The sequence below is a fragment of the Pelophylax lessonae genome, assembly GCF_965119305.1.
Source record: "Pelophylax lessonae genome assembly, chromosome: 7".
Lineage (NCBI taxonomy): Eukaryota > Metazoa > Chordata > Amphibia > Anura > Ranidae > Pelophylax > Pelophylax lessonae.
Genome location: NC_138774.1, coordinates 277,518,448 through 277,540,973, shown reverse-complemented (window position 1 = coordinate 277,540,973; position 22,526 = coordinate 277,518,448). Strand labels below are relative to the sequence as shown.

The 22,526-nt window shown below is 42.1% G+C and overlaps 1 protein-coding gene across 1 annotated transcript in view; it reads right to left on the bottom strand.

The window, feature by feature from the left end:
* The window catches only part of HMCN2 (hemicentin 2), a 377,259-nt gene that overhangs the window by 91,442 nt on the left and 263,291 nt on the right, over window positions 1–22,526 (bottom strand). Inside the window, exons 48-52 of the mRNA XM_082263033.1 lie at window positions 13,614–13,700; window positions 9,302–9,493; window positions 9,029–9,202; window positions 7,622–7,735; window positions 4,634–4,776 (exon numbers count right to left, since the gene is read on the bottom strand). Of these exons, the coding sequence (XP_082119159.1) occupies window positions 4,634–4,776; window positions 7,622–7,735; window positions 9,029–9,202; window positions 9,302–9,493; window positions 13,614–13,700 (710 nt within the window). The remainder of the gene's footprint in view (window positions 1–4,633; window positions 4,777–7,621; window positions 7,736–9,028; window positions 9,203–9,301; window positions 9,494–13,613; window positions 13,701–22,526) is intronic.

The window sequence follows — 22,526 nt, the reverse complement described above, 5'->3', positions numbered from 1 at the left end:
GACTGGTCCTTCCTTCCCCAAGGGTGCCAAAACCAAGTCCAATCAGTCTACAAAAGCGGTGGACAAGTCCTTTTGAAGGTGTCTCCACCCAGTCTTCCAAGGTAGGAGCAAGAATGGCTCCTTTCAGGTAGGTCTGGGCGGAAGAGGTAAAGGACTCCTGGACATTATTCAAAGGGGATATCGCTTGGAGTTCGGAAGAAGACCACCGCAAGCCATCTTTGTACAAACTCGTGTTCCACTCTGTCCAGAGAAGAAGCTATGTTTGCAAGTGTATGTAAAGGAGTTGCTAATGGCACAGGCCAAACTGCTGGTTTAGAGAGAAGAATGGGGTCAGGGGGTGTATTCCTCCTTTCTCCTAGTCGTAAAGTCTTCAGGGGGCTTCAGGCCTGTTTTTGACCTAAAGGTCCTAAATTCCTTTATGAAGGTCCCGCCTTTCAAAGTGGAGTATTTGGAGACAATTTCAGTAGTAAAAAAAGGCGATTGGATGGCTTCAATCGATCTGGCGGATGCCTATCTACATGTACCTGTAGATATGATTCACCATTGTTTTCTTCACTTTGCAATAGAAGCCTTGCATTTTAAGTTTCAATGTCTGCCCTTCGGGCTCTGCACAGCTCCCAGGACCTTTTCAAAGGTTCTGGTGGTAGTCATCGCAGTGTTGAGGCTAGAAGGCATTCAGATATTTTACTACTTGGACGACATCTTGTTGTCTCCCCCAAAAATTCAGCTTCAAGAACATGTGGCCCTGACCTGCAACACTCAGTCGCTTTGGATGGTTGATCAATTATCGGAAGAGCCAGATGCAGCCCTCCAAGATTTTGGAGTATCTAGGCATACAATTCAATACACAGAGGCCATGTTTTTCTTCCTCAAAAGGAAGATTTGGGAAATTCAGAACAAAACAAAAGTAGTGATGTCCAAATCATTTCTGCTTGCGAGGGAGTGCTTGGGTCTTCTGTCTTCAACAATTTCTGTTGTGCCCTGGGCCAGATGGCAGAGAAGGAGGTTTTAATACAATTTCCTCTACCAATGGGATCATTGCTCCTTGATGCAGAAGATCTTCATACCAGTACCAATAATACATTCCCTGGCATGGTGGATGGGTTCTCACAATCTGTTGCGGGGAGTGCCACTCGAATCCCCGGGACCGGTAGTCGTGACAACAGATGCCAGTCTGTTGGGCTGGGGAGCACTTTGTGCCAGAGGGACTTTCCATCATTCTTGAACAGGTTGGCCTGAACAGAGTTCAAATCTCTTAGAATTGAAAGCCGTTTGGCAAGCTCTCTTAGCATTAAAGCCTGTTTTACGGAGACAAGCGGTCAAAGTTCTTTCAGACAACAGAACAACAGTGGCTTATGTGGCTCGCCAAGGGGGCACCAGAAGCTTGCAGCTCCTCAGAGTGGCTTGTCAAATCTTCCTGTGGGTTGAAAGAAAGGTTTGTTCTTTGACGGCAGCCTATCTGCCGGGGTCCGAGAATGTTTTAGCAGTTTGCATAGATCACAAAGAATAGGGTCTCAATCCCAAATATTTACACAGGATTTTCAAAGCTTGGGAACACCCGAGATAATAGATTTGATGGCGTCAGAGAAGAATTTCCAACTCTCACGCTACTTCTCCTGAACCTGGCATCCACGAGACCTGGGCCAGGATGCTTTCTCCAAATTTTGGAGTTTTCCTCTAGTTTATGTGTTTCCTCTGCTCCGGTTAATCCTCAAAGTCCTCTTAAAAACCTGGCAGGAGAAAGTGTCGGCAATAGTGGCGTTACCCTTCTGGCCCTAAAGTGTGTGGTTTCTGTTGGCATGGAGGATGAAGTTGTGTCAGCCAATCCCACTACCGCCTTGTCCAGATCTCATACTACAGAATGGGCTGCATCACCCCAACCCCAGGAGACTGAAATTAACAGCATGAAGATTGAGAGGAGATCTTTAAGGCATTTAGATCTGTTGGATTGAGTACTGGATACCTTGTTGAAGGCTCGAAAGAAGACAACCAATAGTACCTTTTACCATGTTTGGAAAGCCTTCGCACGCTTATCAAAGAAAAGAAATTGGAATTCTGAGTTTCCTTCGGTCTCTTATTTATCTTTGGTGGTCCATTTTTTGAAGGCGGCAATAAAGATTAGGCCTGCTGTGAAATCTTTTTTCCCAAAGTGGGATTTGACTCAGGTTTTGAAGGCCTTATTAGCTCCTCCATTTGATCCTGTCTCCTCCTGCTCTCTGTTTCATTTGACGTTAAGAACTATATTTTTGACTGCAATTCCCTCGGCATGAAGTATCTGAGTTATGCAAATTTTTGTCCAAGGAACCACATTGTTCGATTGTTTGATTTATCAAGACAGAGTGGTGCTCAGGCCCGTACCGAGTTTCCGTGATAAAGTGACCACATCGTTTTACGTGAATTGGGAGTCAGTTCTTCCATCATTCCCTGAAGATGGCTCGAAAGATGAATGGAGAAGACTGGACCTGGTTCGTTCCTTGTGGACCTACCTGGACTGAACCAAAGCATTTCGGCAACAGGATCAAGTGTTTGTCTTTCCCAGCGGGCCAAAAAAAGGCATGGCAGTCCCTCCTGGATTGTCAAGACAATTCAAATTGCATACAAAGCTTTAGATCTTCCAACACCCTTGGAAGTCAACCACCCTTGGAAGGCATTCTATGAGGGGCATGACAGCTTCATGGGCGGCATATGCTAAAGTGTCGGCGGAGGTAGTATGCAGAGCAGCAAGTTGGAGCGCATCTAACAACTTTATACATCACTAAAGGGTGAATGTTTCCCTACCGCCTGTGAAATCGTTAGGATCTACTGGTATATCGGCGGTTGTCGGCCATTAAAATATTTAGCAGCATTGTGGTGTTTTGGGTCTTGGTGTTGTCTTGAGTTGAATTTATTAAGGTTTATGTCCTCCCTTTTTTTGTTTATGTCATTGCTTGTTATGTCCCATAGTAGGCTGACTTGAGGAGGTACATGAAGAAGGAAAATTGTTTTCAGAAATTTCTATTATTTTCCTTTCCTGGATCCTCCTCATGTCAACCGGGGACTTCCAGGGACTTCCCCCCCGCCTCCCCCCCTCCCCGATTTTGTAGTGAGGTGTGATATTTTGAACACTGTCTCAGGCAGACAGCTGCCCTTTATGTGCTAGTAAAGAGGTTGTCCTGGAGGGATCAGAAGGGACGGAGCTGACCCATAGTAGGCTGACATAAGGAGGATCCAGGAAAGGAAATTTACAGTAAGTAATGGAAACAATTTTCCATAATTTCAATCACTGTTTTACATATATGTGTAAAAGATATTAGCTTGATCTTATAATTGTATCACTGTGTGCTACTATTTTGAAAATACTTTGTTTCTAGGTATAATTTGTAATAAAATATGCCCATAGGTTTCCACCTTACTGACTAAAGATGGTCATATAAAAAAACCTCTTTTGTTCAGCCTGTGGACTGTTCATCAATAAATCAGGTAAAAAAAAAGGTAAGCAGATTCCTTTATCCATACAAATGGCATGGATAAACCAATCCCTCTTGACATGCTATTGTGTTCTGACAGCCACTAGCACCAGCTGTAAGAAAACCCAAACAGTGCCTGCACCTATCTGGCTGTAAGCACTGTTCATGACAACAATTTTCCACCTGACCTTTGTCTAAAGTCGATTCAGTAGTTGACTTGACTGAAGCAGAAAAGCCACCCACTGTTAAAACTTTGATTGATTCTATTGAATCGACCGAAATTCTAGACATAAAGAAAAAATTGATTTAGCAGAATTTGTCTTTTGGTTAGAGTGAGGAAGAGTTAGAAATTCTCTTAGGTGATTTACCACCTTACTCCCAAACTATAGCCGAAAGACGGCTACAGCGCGGGCCTAAAATGCCGGGAGGACGTACCTGGACATCCTCCCGCTCTTGCGCGCCCCCTGAGGCTCACTCGAACATGCTCTATAATCGTCGAGTCTCTGGGATTTGGCTGATCACAAATCGGAGTAAAGGGCAGATCCTGGCCCTTTACCACACGATCAGCTGTCAGCCAATGACAGCTGGTCATGTGATGTAAACAGAAGTTGGTCATCGACTTTCTTTTTTCCTTACGCTAATAGGCTTCTGTAAGAGGGACATCAGTCCCATACTGTCCCCACCAGTGCTGCTAACCAGTGCCCACCAGTGCCACCTACCAGTGCCCATTAGTAATGCCTCATCATCAGTGCTGCATATCAGTGCCACCTACCAGTGTCTATCAGTGCCCATCAGCACCAAAATTTACCTGGGCAGGAAGGGGGTATATGTGCCCAATCAGCAAGTGGTTAATTTTGTCTTGGTCCCCACTAACATTTCCTTCCCCATTCAAACTAACAAAAAAAATTTGGTCTGGAGTTTGACTTTATAGCATCTACCCAAAACTGAAATGTTAGTTTTGGGAGGACTAACCCTTCAATATGAGAGGAAAGGAATTTGTCATAATTATATCTAATGTTCTCTTTTTATGGGTTTTTGCCAACGAGCTATTTTCATCTAAAACATAATGACAGAGGGATGTGACCCAATAATGGAAATGATAAACATTAGTAAGGGTAGGCATTTGATTTGAAATGTATTCCTCATTAAAATTCCTGATTGGTGTGGTAAATCCATACATTTCTTACCTGTCCATCCTTATACCAGTGGAGACTTGGCTTTGGCACAGCCCATGATTCACATTGGAGGGTTAGGCTACTGTTCACTCTGGTCTTTACTTCTGTTACACCAATATTACCTTCAGAGTTGTCCTTTGTGATCTGTGGGGGAACTAAGAAGAAGGGTTACGATGAGAATGACAGTTCATATAGTATTTTGGTTGGCTGCTGGACTAAGACATGACACAAATATACCAACTGATGGACATTCTCTATATCTGGGATTCTTTTTCACTAGTCAGATTCTAAGTGAGAAAATCATCTCGGCCACTACAGATTGTGGCACATTTGGGGCTTTGTGAACTTCTTCATAAAAAAAAGGCCTCTAGTGTAAATAAAACACATATGATTGTAAGATATAGCTCCAATACCAAATAGGAATTGACATCAAAGCATATTAATGTGTTAGAATGGCCCAAAGTCCAGATCAAAATCCAATTGAGAATCTGCGGCAAAACTTGAAAATTGTTGTTCACAGATGCTCTCCATCCAATCTGACAGAGCTTGAGATATTTTGCAAAGCAGAATGAACAACAATTTTACTCTCTAGATGTGCAAAGCTGGTAAAGACATCCAGGGAAGCTAGTCAGAGTTGATGGAAAGATGGATAAAGCCAAATACAGGGCAATCTTTGAAGAAAACCCGAGTCTGCAAAAGACTTGAGACTGGGGTGGAGGGGGGGGGGGGAAGCTGGTCAGAGTTGACGGGAAGATGGATGGAGGGCAATCTTAGAAGAAAACCTGGTAGAATCTGCAAAAGACTTAAGACTGGGGTGGAGGTTCACCTTCAAGCAGGACAACGACCCTAAACATACAGCCAGAGATACAATAGAATGGTTTACATCAAAGCCTAGTCATGTGTTAGAATGGCCCAGTCACAGTCCAGACCTAAATCCAATTGAGAATCTGTGGCAAGACTTGAAAATTGCTGTTCACAGACGCTCTCCATCCAATCTGACAGAGCTTGAGATGTTTTGCAAAGAAGAATGGGCAAAAATGTCACTCCCTAAATGTGCAAAGCTGGTAGAGACATCCCCAAAAAAACTTGCCAAGTATTGACTCGGGAGGGGGGGGGGGGGGCATGAATACTTTTCCAAGACACTGTATGTCCCTAATGTATGTAATGTAATGACACCCAGGCTCTGTCTGTTTATTGACATCCCCTGCAAATGTGCTCTGTCACTGCACCACCTGCCAACCTTCCACACAAGGCTGTTAAACCCCATGCCTTGTGGATAAATTAAATCCACACTATAGCCCCTTTAGCATCTCTGTAATTCTTGTCACCCTGAGTAGTACTCAACAAAACTTACTGCCCACAAATGATACCATTTACTGTATAAATAAAAGGACACAGATAAACTTTAAAGTTGTTAGAAAATGAACATAAAAGCCCCAGAGCTTGCAAAGTAGCCACTACTCAAATCGCTTTGTAAAATTAACCCGGATAAGGAGGTTAGATCTTTTTTATAATAAATAAAGTTTTGCTTAAATTACGTGACATTGTAGTAAATAGTTAACCGCTTCCAGACCGCCCACCGCCGATTTACTGCGGCAGGACGGCCCTCCTGCGCGAAACTACGTAGACCTACGTTGGTCGTGCGCCTGCTCTTAAAATCCTTTGCTATGATATCATTCCGGTCCTCCAAGGGCATTTTGCCCTCACTCGACTTTCTGCTTGAGAGGAGAGTAAACCGGACCGTTTTCCGCGCTACCGGCAGGTCCAGTAAGCGGGGAAAATGACCGGGAAGTGGAGGGGGGACACCTCTCCCCCCGCCCATAAGGGTGGTCCAATCGCAAATCCGCTGCCAGGACAACCCTTATGTTAAAGCGGACCGCCATTTAAAAAAATAGCAGGGTTTTGGCAGCTATCTGCTGCCATAACCCCGGTATTTAATGTCCAAGTACCAGCGTAAACACAGGGTGGGTGGTCCCGTAAGTGGTTAAAAATGCAAATCGCATCAAGAACACATTAAAATTGTGTCAAAAGCAGGACTTATTTTATCACATGCAAAACGCTGTATTTTGCGGGGGGAAAAAGTCCCCGACCCTTTCTAAAAAAGCAGAGGCACAAAAATGCATTGATGTGAACGTGTTCCATAGGAACCCATTGTGACTGTATTCAACGTCACTGGGAGTGAAAGACAGATACTTAATGGACACTGAGAATATGGTTTGGATAACTTCAAATTGGAGCGTAATATTTATCAACAATATCTCTCAAGAAATATTAAGATTTTATCCCACTTTACACTGTGAGACCTATAGCCTGTTGCCATGAAGTCTGTGACTCCTAAATACTCAAAGCAATGCTTTGGATGTGTATTCCATGTACTTCAATGTAGGAGACGGACAGACTGTCACTGGCAGGCTCTCCCTATTGTCTATCAATTAAGATGTGATGTGGATTGTGTTCAGTCTGTTTGTTACATTGTTAAATGTTAATGATCTCACATTGTTTATGTCCAGATGGCTAGATAATTAGTTCAGGTTAATTCTATTTCTGTATACAATTTCATCTGCATATGATAATGTAATCATGCAACCCCTGACCTATGTGTGGTATTCTGATCAGGAGGGGGAGGTCCATGCTGTATATAAATTCTGTGTGACTGTTCAATAAACTGAGATTCCAGTACAAGCTAAGTTGTCGGCTAGCTTTGTATGGGGGGGCGGATGGCAAAATCTGGTATCTATGTTCATGACTGGGAGGAAGCCGTATACTGAAGGAAGTCCACAAGTACAGTGTGGGTCGAAGTTCCGTTACACCCATGTTAAAAAAATGAAATGCAAAAAGCATGAAAAAACGCATTAGTGTTGAATTCCACATTCAGCCTTTTTCTAAATCATTTCAAACTGTTTAGCAACAGAGAAAATGAAAAGGATTTCAAGAACCAAAAAGAGACAAAATTAGATAACATGAGATATGTTGTACTGAATCATGTTAAGGGTTACTTACTAAAGACTTTGACTTCATAATTCCTTATGGCTTCTCCTATCTCATTGGTCACTATACAGGTGTATTGTCCAGCATCTTCTTGCCTAGCATTGAGGATCTGCAGCCCATGACCTCCTAGAATGGAATAAAATACAAATCATATCGTTTAATTATCACTTTTTGGCGACGAGGATATGTTATGCCCGACCTAACAAATGTGCTTCTGGAACACTGGTCAAACATTCCCATAGACACACTCCTAAACCTTGTGGACAGCCTTTTCAGAAGAGTTGAAGCTGCTATAGCTGCAAAGGGTGGGCCAACTCAATATTGATCCCTACGGACTAAGAATGGGATGCCATTAAAGTTCATGTGCATGTAAAGGCAGGTGTTCCCAATACTTTTGACAATATAGTGTAGGTACCAAACTGGTCAAACCTTAAAATCTCATGTGCCCAGTAAGACAACAAACTTAGGTACCCGACATTGTCCAATTTTTTTTATTTATCAATTGTTACTTAAATTTATGGGAATGCATATTGTAATGTAACTAAATGTATGAGAAACTATAAATTAGATAATCCAAAAATCCTCTTGCATTATAAAATTATACAGTGTAAAGGAAATTTGTACGTCCTGTATTGTATTTTATTTTGTATGTATTGCACACTGCACTCCGCACTAATAATTTTTGCATTACATGTTTGCATTCTTTCGAGTCCTGATTAGAATTAGCCTGCCTATGTTACGCCCCTTGTTACCATAAAAGTACAATTGTAATAATAATGTGATACCTACGTCATCATGTGTTTAAAAGCCTTCAATTGCATCAAATAAAACAAAATGGTTATTCTGGAAAGATGCAGAGTGTATCTTTTTGTGTCTGTTCCCTACTGCAGTAGTTATTAATTTGGAACCACTAATCAATATGATGATAGGAGTTGCCTATCTATAAAATGTCCAGAACAACAGGCAGTCTCTGGGTTACAAACAAGATAGGGTCGTATATTGGAGTTGCACCATAGGTCCTCTTTAAAGAAAAAAAATTTTTTGGACAGCGTAGGTGAAGATTAAATTTCCTTCACCTCCTGTTCCACTGAAAGAGGCTGCTGAGCAGTAGATATTTCTTAATAGGGTGGAGGAGAGGTTAAACCGAGGACTGTTTTACCAGGTCAGGTTAGGGGAATCTTCCCAGTGGAGATCCAGACAGAAAAAGAAGTATATAAAAAGCTGGCAGGGGTTCTTAGTCTTCCCCACTCTATTCAAAACTAAACTCAAAGGTTTCCCCACTCTATTCAAAACTAAACTCAAAGGTTTCCCCACTCTATTCAAAACTAAACTCAAAGGTTTCCCCACTCTATTCAAAACTAAACTCAAAGGTTTCCCCACTCTATTCAAAACTAAACTCAAAGGTTTTCCGCTTTTTACCTGGAATGGTCTTCACATTGGGTGAATCTTTAAAGGGTTCCCCATTTTTTAACCAGGTAACAGTAGGAATGGGAAATCCAAGGGCCTCACAGATAAGCGAGAGAGGGTTGTTAACAATAACTATAACGTCCTCATTGGTGTCATCATCAAGGTTGCCAGAAATAGTGGGACTCACTGCAGACACAAAAGATAACTGTCAACTCAAGAAAGAAAAGCAGTAAGACATAACACATACTGTTACCAGGTAGACAGACATCTACATGATAGTCTTACCTAACACTGTCAGCACAAAATGTTTGCTCCTCTCAGCAACAGAGTTGGTGGCCAGGCAGGTGTAATGACCAGCAGAGAAGACACTAGCAGCTTGAATGTGTAGCTCAGTGCCATCGTTGGATATCTGAATGCCATCTCCACTTTGTACTGGACTGGAATCCCGCAGCCAGGTGATATGCGGAGCTGGGTGACCTAAAGGAGAGCAATAACTAAAATTTGCAGTCCAACAAACAATGAACTCCACAGTCTAACCATCAAGATTCCACTATTCATACCCTCTCTTTGCTTCCTACTGCCTGCCCTAGGCATTACGCATACACTTGGCCTTCCATTTTGGAAGGCAGGTCCATGAGTTGTTTAATAATAAGCTAATATCCAATATTCTTTCGCCTATAGAGTTATATATGTCCAACCAATCAAGTCCTGCTCCATCACCCCAATGGGCTTGGGTTGTTTGAGGAAGAGGTCATTTTTACTTGTGTATGTTTCATTGTATTGTTGTGTATGACATATGAATATTCATATGTTGGACTGTAATTTTACTTTTTGATACAAATAAAATTAATGTTTTTACATATTTCTGTTGATGGTGTTACACTGAGTGGGGTTGTCTAGCACCGGAATAGCCCCGTTTCCCTTTTTGACATATTCTTTCACCTATACTTACTTATGCCAACTTTTATTGTTGAAGATAGCTTCTCCCTATACCGTGGCTTCCATGCTTGCCCGGGAGACATTTTGCCTTGTTGTTTCTTCGTCCCTTTTGGAGTTTTGCTTCCTATATATGAGGTAACTCCGCTGCCATACCACTGCTTTACTTTACTTATTGCTAGGCTGATTTTTGACATATGATTTTGTTTCTTAAGAATTTTCAAAAAAAAAGTTTTTGTTTTGTATTTATAGTTTAAATACCCGTTTGTGTTGTTTTATTGTCCCACTCCCCCGAAGAAGCAGGTATTCTGCGAAACATGTCGGGACTTATTGGGAGCTTTATGCATCTACAACCTCATCATTGAGGGAGTGAACATGGGAATATTATTCTCCCTCTAGGTTGTATAGTACTGTCTCACACTTTCGTATATGTTTTTACTATTTATATGTCTACATTGTATGATATCCTTGTGTGCTTTCTTTAATAATATGTCATTTTTTATCTACTTCCTATTGGATTCATTTTCCCTGTCCTAGGACGGTACCCTTAAAATCCCTATTTCCTTTTTTATTATATTATTTTATTGTTTTTATTTTTATTACTATTTTATTACTATTTCTTTTCTTCTTTTTCCCTCTTTCTTTTCTTACTTTGGTCCTAATGGTAGACCTTTTGCCTACTAAAAGGAAAAAAAAAAAAATGGAAAAAGTTGCACGCCAGTGAGGGTTTTTTTTTTTCTAGGGTACTTAAAGGGGGGGGGGGGTTTGATTTGCTTATGTGATGATGCCAAACCCTAATTAATGACTTTTTGTATTACCCATACCTGGCTGTAAACAATAAACTTTATAAATACAAAAATCCCTATTTCCTTGCCTCAATATTTTAATTTTACAAGATTCCACTGTAATGTGTCACCTCTAGGATTTCATGTCACCTTCTACTAGAATAACACAAGGCCAAGACACTGGAACATCACTGCAAGAGGCAACTTCAGGAGGACAGTGTGCTATGGTTTAACATGACCTCTCAAGCATCCTCCCCAACTATTTTTAAGTTCCAAAACTAAAGGATGTAAATGAGAAGTGCTGCTTTACAAAAATGGTAAAAAAATAATGGAACTGTCAAAAAGTAGCAAAAACCAGGAAAGTGGAGTAAACTTTCTTTAGCTTCTTCTTTAGATTGGAAGTCAAAGGCGCAGAAAAAAAAAAATAATAATAATAGGTTCAAACAATTTAAAGTATAGGGAAAGCCCAAGCAATATAGATTTTTTCAGAATAATATAATGAAAGCAGTAAAATACTAAAGAAATAAATATACAGTAAAACCTTGGATTGCGAGCATAATTCGTTCTGGAAACATGCTTGTAATCCAAAGCACTCTTATATCAAAGCGAATTTCCCCATAAGAAATAATGGAAACTCAAATGATTCGTTCCACAAGTCCTTCGGTTTATAGTCTATATACAAAGATTAAAGGAATGTGATAGGTTGTGTATCCATAAAATGTCCATCTACAATATGCAGCCTTCCCAAGGGGATTAGAAGCAAAATCTAGCAGAGCTACAGAATATAAGAGAGATGAGAGGAGCCTCTTCTGAACCACCGACTCTCACCACCGTCAGTCTGCAATCCTGACCGGGAAGAATAGCCTGCAGTAGAGTGATCTGAAAGTGAGGCTTTGAATCACTCTTGGAGTGCAGCGGGAAAGGGATGATGAAGATGGCTGTGCAGAGGATGGTCTATGTGGACAGCTTTACCCCAGATGCCTGTATACTTAGATGTGCCTGTTTTAATCATCAGACATGTGAGTTGCTAAATATTGAACCTTCATTAAATGTAACCATATTGCTACACTTTAGAGGGTCCTCTCTTCTTTTTTATACATGACGCTACTTGTATATCAAGACATCGCTTGTATATCAAGTCAAAATTTATTTAAAAAATTTGCTTGTCTTGCAAAGCGCTCTCAAACCAAGTTACTCTCAAACCAAGGTTTTACTGTATATATATATATATATATATATATATATATATTTTTTTTTCATTTTTTCTACTAAATAGAACGAAAGAGGCAATACGGAAATAATTGAGGGGTCTCCAAATATTTTAAACAAAGGGCCAGTTTATTATCCTTCAGACTTTAGGAGGGCCGGATTGTGGCCCGCAGGGGCAGTAAATGTCCTGGGCTCGGCATCAATGAGAATAAATATGGCCTCAGGTTTGGTGGTCAATAGGAGAAAGGAACAGTGACCCTATTAGTAGGGGGAATAGTATCCCATCATTGGTATCGGTGGAAGAATTATAAGAATAGTGCCTCATATCAGTGGGAGGAATAGTGCCCCAAGGGCCAGATAAAGACTAGCAAAGGGCCACATCTGGCCCTCGGGCCGCAGTTTGGAGACCCCTCTCCGAGAGTATGCAAAAATCAACTGATGAACAATGTAATGAACATGCTTAAAAATGTAATTGAACAAAGCAGTAAATACTTGTAGGTGAATGTAAGTCCTTCCAGGAGAAATCTCCTCTAAGGCTCAATTCACACCTATGCATGTTGCTTTTCAGCAGTGCTTCTTGGTATGCTTTCTGTGTTTTTGGACACATGTTTGTGATGCATTTTTGATGCATTTTGTGTTTGATTCTTTTTTTCTTTTTATTTGGCCAATTTGTTGCTGGGCAGATTAAATAATGCAAAATGCGTCAAAAATGCATCAAGAACAAGCAAAAAATGCTTTACATTCTTTTCTTCTGCTTCTCCATTGAAGTCTATTGAAACAAAAAAAGCAAAAAAAGCAGGGTTTTGCGTTTAAAAAAAATTCCCTGACCCTTTCCAAAAAGGCAGAGGCACAAAAATGCATTGATGTGAACGTGTTCCATAGGAACCCATGTTAAAAATAATGTCCTGCAAAAAATGCATTTGTGTGAACTGAGCCTTAGAAAAAATGATGAGATAACCAACATAGAGGTTCTAGTGACAGCAATCTATCAAAAGGTTTTATTTTTCCTCACCAGATAAGACCATGTATTTGAAAAATGCCCATCCTTTTTTTTTTTCATAGATGCAATTGGACTACCAAAATAATTTAAATAGTATATAATGGTACTGAAAAGTATGTGAGCAATATGAGGGTTGGTATTTATGCCAACAGGCCATATACAACATAGTTACATAGTTACATAGTAGGTGAGGTTGAATAAAGACAATAGTCCATCCAGTTCAACCTGTGTAGTTGTGTGTGACTGTAATCATCTAACATAGCCCTCAATCTCCTGATCCTTGAGATGTAAGTCTAAGAGTCTTTTGAAAGTCACCATACTACCCGCAGAAACCACCTCTTGTGGTAGACAATTCCACAATCTTGTAGCCCTAACAGTAAAGAACCCCCCACGTTGCCTGAGGTTAAAACGCTTCTCCTCTAATCGCATTGTATGTCCTCGAGTCCTCATGCAATTCCTGCGAATGAACAGCTTTTCTTCTAAGCTGAGATCCCCATTAAGATATTTATAAATTGCTATCATGTCCCCTCTCAGACGTCTTTTCTCCAGGGAAAATAAATCGAGCGATTGCAGCCGCTCTTCATAGGTAAGGTCCTCCAACCCCCTAATCAGTTTAGTGCCAGGTTGCCGCTATAAATGAGAACTGAAGGCCTAATGCCATCCTCACCTGTAGCTCTGCAGCGAAGAACAATAGGTTGTCCCTCCGCCACTCGGTAATCCATATCATTCTCATCATCCTCTATGGTGGGTGGAACTGTAACAACGAATGTTAGATATTTTAGAACATATTTCAATCAGAACTCGGAATTAAAGCAGGGGGTCAGCAGACGCATTTCATTACCATCGTAATCTGCATACATAACAGGCATAGCCTGCATAAAAGGCAAAAATAATTATTGAAATAACGTAAAACATCAATTTATAAGCTTCCAAACCTAATGGAAGCTTATAACTTCCAAAAAATATTACTCCAAAACATAAGAATGTCCCTTTGTGGCATTCTAAGTGTATGTAAAGCCAAAAGATTTATTTTTTGTTTAGTTTGGAATAGGATGTGGAAGGGTTTTTATTGTGTGTGTCCTCACTAGGGAGATTTACCCTCTCTATTCGTCCTGGTGTCCAATGTTTCCAATACAGAAAATCATGGAAAATTTAACATTTTTGAGTTGTCATGAGGACAGAGTGTAAGGAAAATTTTCTCTAATATGGACAACTGTCTAAAATGGGACTTATCTTACAACTACTCTCTGCTTAGTGTATGGGACGGAAACTGAAGGGAAATTTCTCAGACAGAACAGAGACAGACAAAAAAACCCTGACGAGGGTCTAGGGAAGGACTGGGCCAGGGGGCAGGGGGGAAATTGCCCCATGGGCTGCTCTTATGTCCTGTAAAAAGGCTGCACTGCTTCTGCCACATAAATGCCTAAAGGATTCCTGGTGAAGAGAAGTAAAAAGCCTCTGCCACTGACCTACTGAGTGCGGGATGAAGACAAGAACAGAGCGCAGGCCTCCTTCCCCAGCCACCTGTGCCCCTGCCTACGCATATAACTGCTGCACCTGGAGCTCTTACCCCTTCCGTGCCCCCTTTGCCTGGGTAACTGGCAGGGTCAGGGCATGCCCTAGGTTCCGTATGCGACAAATACCGGATGGTGTAGCAAGATGGCGCCACTTCTGATGACTAGTGTTGAGCGAACACGGACTGTATTATTCGTGTTCGTACCGAATAATTGGATTTTTTGTACCCGAACACGGACACGGACACTTTACTGTATGTTCGGGTAAAAATCCGTGTTCAGTCGTTTTATTTCCGGGTTTTGCATGCTTTGGCGCTCTTTTCATGGCGGGCTTTCAACAGCCAATCAACAATCGTTTAACTGGTGTGCCTTAAGCCATCCCAGCCATGCCTGCAAATGTCTCAGTAGCTGTGATTGGCCGTCTGAAGCATGTGACCAAGTCTTTATAAGTTCGAGGCAGCCGCAGCGGCGTCATTATGCTGCTTAGATTCAGGGACAGAGCACACATCAACGTGCTGGCTGCTGATTAGGGAAAGATAGGCAGGAAAAAACCATTTGTGTCCGGATAGAATTGAGGGACAGGTCGGAGTGTTTAGGCAGGGCGAGTTGTAGGCATTTTAGGGATAGAGTCTGCTGAATTATATAGGGTCAGTGTCTTCTACAAACTACAATCGATATTGCTGTGTGGGGGGTGGGGTGAATCTGCACTCAATCCTGATCTACGATCTCTTCTCAATCCTGTTAGGGACAGAGTCTGCTGAATTTTAGGGAAACTGTGTTCTACAAACTACAATCGATATTGCTGTGTGGGGGGTGGGGTGAATCTGCACTCAATCCTGATCTACGATCTCTTCTCAATCCTGTTAGGGACAGAGTCTGCTGAATTTTAGGGAAACTGTGTTCTACAAACTACAATCGATATTGCTGTGTGGGGGGTGGGGTGAATCTGCACTCAATCCTGATCTACGATCTCTTCTCAATCCTGTTAGGGACAGAGTCTGCTGAATTTTAGGGAAACTGTGTTCTACAAACTACAATCGATATTGCTGTGTGGTGTGGGATTGGAGATAGGCAGGTGTCAGTGATCCACATCCATTTTTCTGTGTGTGAGCTGCAGTGAACACAATCTTTTTGGGCTGCAGTGAACACAATCTTTTTGGGCTGCAGTGAACACAATCTTTTTGGGCTGCAGTGAACACAATCTTTTTGGGGTGCAGTGAACAAAATCTTTTTGGGGTGCAGTGAACACAATCCTTTTTGGTGTGCAGTGAACACAATCTTTGTGGGGTGCAGTGAACAAAATCCTTTGTGGGGTGCAGTGAACACAATCTTTTTGGGGTGCAGTGAACAAAATCCTTTTTGGGGTGCAGTGAACAACATCCTTTTTGGGGTGCAGTGAACACAATCTTTTTGGGGTGCAGTGAACAAAATCCTTTGTGGGGTGCAGTGAACACAATCTTTTTGGGGTGCAGTGAACACAATCTTTTTGGGGTGGAGTGAACAACATCCTTTTTGGGGTGCAGTGAACAAAATCCTTTTTGGGGTGCAGTGAACAAAATCATTTTTGGGGTGCAGTGAACACAATCTTTTTGGGGTGCAGTGAACACAATCTTTGTGGGGTGCAGTGAACACAATCTTTTTGGGGTGGAGTGAACAACATCCTTTTTGGGGTGCAGTGAACAACATCCTTTTTGGGGTGCAGTGAACACAATCTTTTTGGGGTGCAGTGAACACAATCTTTGTGGGGTACAGTGAACAGAATCTTTGTGGGGTGCAGTGAACACAATCTTTGGGGGGTACAGTGAACACAATCTTTGTGAGGTGCAGTGAACACAATCTTTGTGGGGTGCAGTGAACACAATCATTGTGGGGTGCAGTGAACTCAATCTTTGTGGGGTACAGTGAACACAATCTCATACTGAAGGTTTGAGGGTGCTGCCTGTTCCATACTCCCCCTACTCCTCATCTAGCCTTTTAGGGGTACAAACAATAGTAATTGGGGCCTAGTGTGGTTGTGTACGTGTGATATACATACACTTTTTTGGGATCATATTTTCTATTCCGCTATTTAATCAAAAACCTTTGGGGATCAGTTAAATTGGGGGATAGTCTGTGTTGGTACGTGTGAGAGAGATCCACCTTTCCAAGTTGTTGGGGTTCATCTCATACTTCTGAAGGTTTGAGGGTGCTGCCTGTTCCATACTCCCCCTACTCCTAGCCTTTTAGGGGTACAAACAATAGTAATTGGGGCCTAGTGTGGTTGTGTACGTGTGATATACATACACTTTTTTGGGATCATATTTTCTATTCCGCTATTTAATCAAAAACCTTTGGGGATCAGTTAAATTGGGGGATAGTCTGTGTTGGTACGTGTGAGAGAGATCCACCTTTCCAAGTTGTTGGGGTTCATCTCATACTTCTGAAGGTTTGAGGGTGCTGCCTGTTCCATACTCCCCCTACTCCTAGCCTTTTAGGGGTACAAACAATAGTAATTGGGGCCTAGTGTGGTTGTGTACGTGTGATATACATACACTTTTTTGGGATCATATTTTCTATTCCGCTATTTAATCAAAAACCTTTGGGGATCAGTTAAATTGGGGGATAGTCTGTGTTGGTACGTGTGAGAGAGATCCACCTTTCCAAGTTGTTGGGGTTCATCTCATACTTCTGAAGGTTTGAGGGTGCTGCCTGTTCCATACTCCCCCTACTCCTAGCCTTTTAGGGGTACAAACAATAGTAATTGGGGCCTAGTGTGGTTGTGTACGTGTGATATACATACACTTTTTTGGGATCATATTTTCTATTCCGCTATTTAATCAAAAACCTCTGGGGATCAGTTAAATTGGGGGATAGTCTGTGTTGGTACGTGTGAGAGAGATCCACCTTTCCAAGTTGTTGGGGTTCATCTCATACTTCTGAAGGTTTGAGGGTGCTGCCTGTTCCATACTCCCCCTACTCCTAGCCTTTTAGGGGTACAAACAATAGTAATTGGGGCCTAGTGTGGTTGTGTACGTGTGATATACATACACTTTTTTGGGATCATATTTTCTATTCCGCTATTTAATCAAAAACCTTTGGGGATCAGTTAAATTGGGGGATAGTCTGTGTTGGTACGTGTGAGAGAGATCCACCTTTCCAAGTTGTTGGGGTTCATCTCATACTTCTGAAGGTTTGAGGGTGCTGCCTGTTCCATACTCCCCCTACTCCTAGCCTTTTAGGGGTACAAACAATAGTAATTGGGGCCTAGTGTGGTTGTGTACGTGTGATATACATACACTTTTTTGGGATCATATTTTCTATTCCGCTATTTAATCAAAAACCTCTGGGGATCAGTTAAATTGGGGGATAGTCTGTGTTGGTACGTGTGAGAGAGATCCACCTTTCCAAGTTGTTGGGGTTCATCTCATACTTCTGAAGGTTTGAGGGTGCTGCCTGTTCCATACTCCCCCTACTCCTAGCCTTTTAGGGGTACAAACAATAGTAATTGGGGCCTAGTGTGGTTGTGTACGTGTGATATACATACACTTTTTTGGGATCATATTTTCTATTCCGCTATTTAATCAAAAACCTCTGGGGATCAGTTAAATTGGGGGATAGTCTGTGTTGGTACGTGTGAGAGAGATCCACCTTTCCAAGTTGTTGGGGTTCATCTCATACTTCTGAAGGTTTGAGGGTGCTGCCTGTTCCATACTCCCCCTACTCCTAGCCTTTTAGGGGTACAAACAATAGTAATTGGGGCCTAGTGTGGTTGTGTACGTGTGATATACATACACTTTTTTGGGATCATATTTTCTATTCCGCTATTTAATCAAAAACCTTTGGGGATCAGTTAAATTGGGGGATAGTCTGTGTTGGTACGTGTGAGAGAGATCCACCTTTCCAAGTTGTTGGGGTTCATCTCATACTTCTGAAGGTTTGAGGGTGCTGCCTGTTCCATACTCCCCCTACTCCTAGCCTTTTAGGGGTACAAACAATAGTAATTGGGGCCTAGTGTGGTTGTGTACGTGTGATATACATACACTTTTTTGGGATCATATTTTCTATTCCGCTATTTAATCAAAAACCTCTGGGGATCAGTTAAATTGGGGGATAGTCTGTGTTGGTACGTGTGAGAGAGATCCACCTTTCCAAGTTGTTGGGGTTCATCTCATACTTCTGAAGGTTTGAGGGTGCTGCCTGTTCCATACTCCCCCCTACTCCTAGCCTTTTAGGGGTACAAACAATAGTAATTGGGGCCTAGTGTGGTTGTGTACGTGTGATATACATACACTTTTTTGGGATCATATTTTCTATTCCGCTATTTAATCAAAAACCTTTGGGGATCAGTTAAATTGGGGGATAGTCTGTGTTGGTACGTGTGAGAGAGATCCACCTTTCCAAGTTGTTGGGGTTCATCTCATACTTCTGAAGGTTTGAGGGTGCTGCCTGTTCCATACTCCCCCTACTCCTAGCCTTTTAGGGGTACAAACAATAGTAATTGGGGCCTAGTGTGGTTGTGTACGTGTGATATACATACACTTTTTTGGGATCATATTTTCTATTCCGCTATTTAATCAAAAACCTCTGGGGATCAGTTAAATTGGGGGATAGTCTGTGTTGGTACGTGTGAGAGAGATCCACCTTTCCAAGTTGTTGGGGTTCATCTCATACTTCTGAAGGTTTGAGGGTGCTGCCTGTTCCATACTCCCCCCTACTCCTAGCCTTTTAGGGGTACAAACAATAGTAATTGGGGCCTAGTGTGGTTGTGTACGTGTGATATACATACACTTTTTTGGGATCATATTTTCTATTCCGCTATTTAATCAAAAACCTCTGGGGATCAGTTAAATTGGGGGATAGTCTGTGTTGGTACGTGTGAGAGAGATCCACCTTTCCAAGTTGTTGGGGTTCATCTCATACTTCTGAAGGTTTGAGGGTGCTGCCTGTTCCATACTCCCCCCTACTCCTAGCCTTTTAGGGGTACAAACAATAGTAATTGGGGCCTAGTGTGGTTGTGTACGTGTGATATACATACACTTTTTTGGGATCATATTTTCTATTCCGCTATTTAATCAAAAACCTCTGGGGATCAGTTAAATTGGGGGATAGTCTGTGTTGGTACGTGTGAGAGAGATCCACCTTTCCAAGTTGTTGGGGTTCATCTCATACTTCTGAAGGTTTGAGGGTGCTGCCTGTTCCATACTCCCCCCTACTCCTAGCCTTTTAGGGGTACAAACAATAGTAATTGGGGCCTAGTGTGGTTGTGTACGTGTGATATACATACACTTTTTTGGGATCATATTTTCTATTCCGCTATTTAATCAAAAACCTTTGGGGATCAGTTAAATTGGGGGATAGTCTGTGTTGGTACGTGTGAGAGAGATCCACCTTTCCAAGTTGTTGGGGTTCATCTCATACTTCTGAAGGTTTGAGGGTGCTGCCTGTTCCATACTCCCCCTACTCCTCATCTAGCCTTTTAGGGGTACAAACAATAGTAATTGGGGCCTAGTGTGGTTGTGTACGTGTGATATACATACACTTTTTTGGGATCATATTTTCTATTCCGCTATTTAATCAAAAACCTTTGGGGATCAGTTAAATTGGGGGATAGTCTGTGTTGGTACGTGTGAGAGAGATCCACCTTTCCAAGTTGTTGGGGTTCATCTCATACTTCTGAAGGTTTGAGGGTGCTGCCTGTTCCATACTCCCCCTACTCCTAGCCTTTTAGGGGTACAAACAATAGTAATTGGGGCCTAGTGTGGTTGTGTACGTGTGATATACATACACTTTTTTGGGATCATATTTTCTATTCCGCTATTTAATCAAAAACCTCTGGGGATCAGTTAAATTGGGGGATAGTCTGTGTTGGTACGTGTGAGAGAGATCCACCTTTCCAAGTTGTTGGGGTTCATCTCATACTTCTGAAGGTTTGAGGGTGCTGCCTGTTCCATACTCCCCCCTACTCCTAGCCTTTTAGGGGTACAAACAATAGTAATTGGGGCCTAGTGTGGTTGTGTACGTGTGATATACATACACTTTTTTGGGATCATATTTTCTATTCCGCTATTTAATCAAAAACCTCTGGGGATCAGTTAAATTGGGGGATAGTCTGTGTTGGTACGTGTGAGAGAGATCCACCTTTCCAAGTTGTTGGGGTTCATCTCATACTTCTGAAGGTTTGAGGGTGCTGCCTGTTCCATACTCCCCCCTACTCCTAGCCTTTTAGGGGTACAAACAATAGTAATTGGGGCCTAGTGTGGTTGTGTACGTGTGATATACATACACTTTTTTGGGATCATATTTTCTATTCCGCTATTTAATCAAAAACCTTTGGGGATCAGTTAAATTGGGGGATAGTCTGTGTTGGTACGTGTGAGAGAGATCCACCTTTCCAAGTTGTTGGGGTTCATCTCATACTTCTGAAGGTTTGAGGGTGCTGCCTGTTCCATACTCCCCCTACTCCTCATCTAGCCTTTTAGGGGTACAAACAATAGTAATTGGGGCCTAGTGTGGTTGTGTACGTGCGAGATACATACACTTTTTTTGATCATATTTCCTATTCCGCTATTCAATAAAAACCTTTGAGGATCAATTGAATTGCGGGATAGTCTGTGTCGGTACGTGTGAGAGAGATCCACCTTTCCAAGTTGTTGGGGTTCATCTCATACTTCTGAAGGTTTGAGGGTGCTGCCTGTTCCATACCCCCCCTACTCCTCATCTAGCCTTTTAGGGGTACAAACAATAGTAATTGGGGCCTAGTGTGCTTCTGTACGTGTGAGATACATACACATTTTTTGATCATATTTCCTATTCCGCTATTCAATAAAAACCTTTGGGGATCAATTAAATTGCGGAATAGTCTATGTCGGTACGTGTGAGATCCACCTTTCCAAGTTTTTGGGGTTCATCTCATACTTCTGAAGCTTTGAGGGTGCTGCCTGTTCCATACTCCTCCTCCTCCTCATCCATCCTTTTAGGTGTACAAACAATAGTAATTGGGGCCTAGTGTGTTTCTGTACGTGTGAGATACATACACTTTTTTTGATCATATTTCCTATTCCGCTATTCAATAAAAACCTTTGGGGATCAATTGAATTGCGGGATAGTCTGTGTCGGTACGTGTGAGAGAGATCCACCTTTCCAAGTTGTTGGGGTTCATCTCATACTTCTGAAGGTTTGAGGGTGCTGCCTGTTCCATACCCCCCCTACTCCTCATCTAGCCTTTTAGGGGTACAAACAATAGTAATTGGGGCCTAGTGTGGTTGTGTACGTGCGAGATACATACACTTTTTTTGATCATATTTCCTATTCCGCTATTCAATAAAAACCTTTGAGGATCAATTGAATTGCGGGATAGTCTGTGTCGGTACGTGTGAGAGAGATCCACCTTTCCAAGTTGTTGGGGTTCATCTCATACTTCTGAAGGTTTGAGGGTGCTGCCTGTTCCATACTCCCCCTACTCCTCATCTAGCCTTTTAGGGGTACAAACAATAGTAATTGGGGCCTAGTGTGGTTGTGTACGTGTGATATACATACACTTTTTTTGGATCATATTTTCTATTCCGCTATTCAATAAAAACCTTTCTAGGGCAAGATCTTAAATTACAGAAATATGAGGAGACCGTCAAATAAGGGCCGTGGCCTGGGTCGTGGTGCTGCTGGTAGAGCTCCTGTTGCAAGGAGAGGACATGGTCGATCTGTGCCAGCTACACGCACAAGTGAAACACCTTCCTCAAGTGTGAGTAGGCGACAGAACCTGCATCAGTATTTGGTAGGGCATCAAACGCCCCTAGAAGTGATGAGGCCAGAACAAGTTGAGGCGATAGTAGATTGGTTTGCTGCTGACAGTGCCTCCAGTTCCTTCACATTGTCTCCCACCCAGTCTAATGCAGAAAGGTCAGAGTTGGCACCTGCAGCCAATGTCCAACCGTCTTTCACCTCACCCCCTTGCAAATCAGGCCAGCAGTCTGAGCCCCAAGCCATACAGCAGTCTCTTATTCTTTTTGAGGACTCTGTCAGCAGGGTTTCCCAGGGCCATCCACCTAGCCCTGCCCCAGAAGTGGAAGAGATTGAGTGCAGCGATGCCC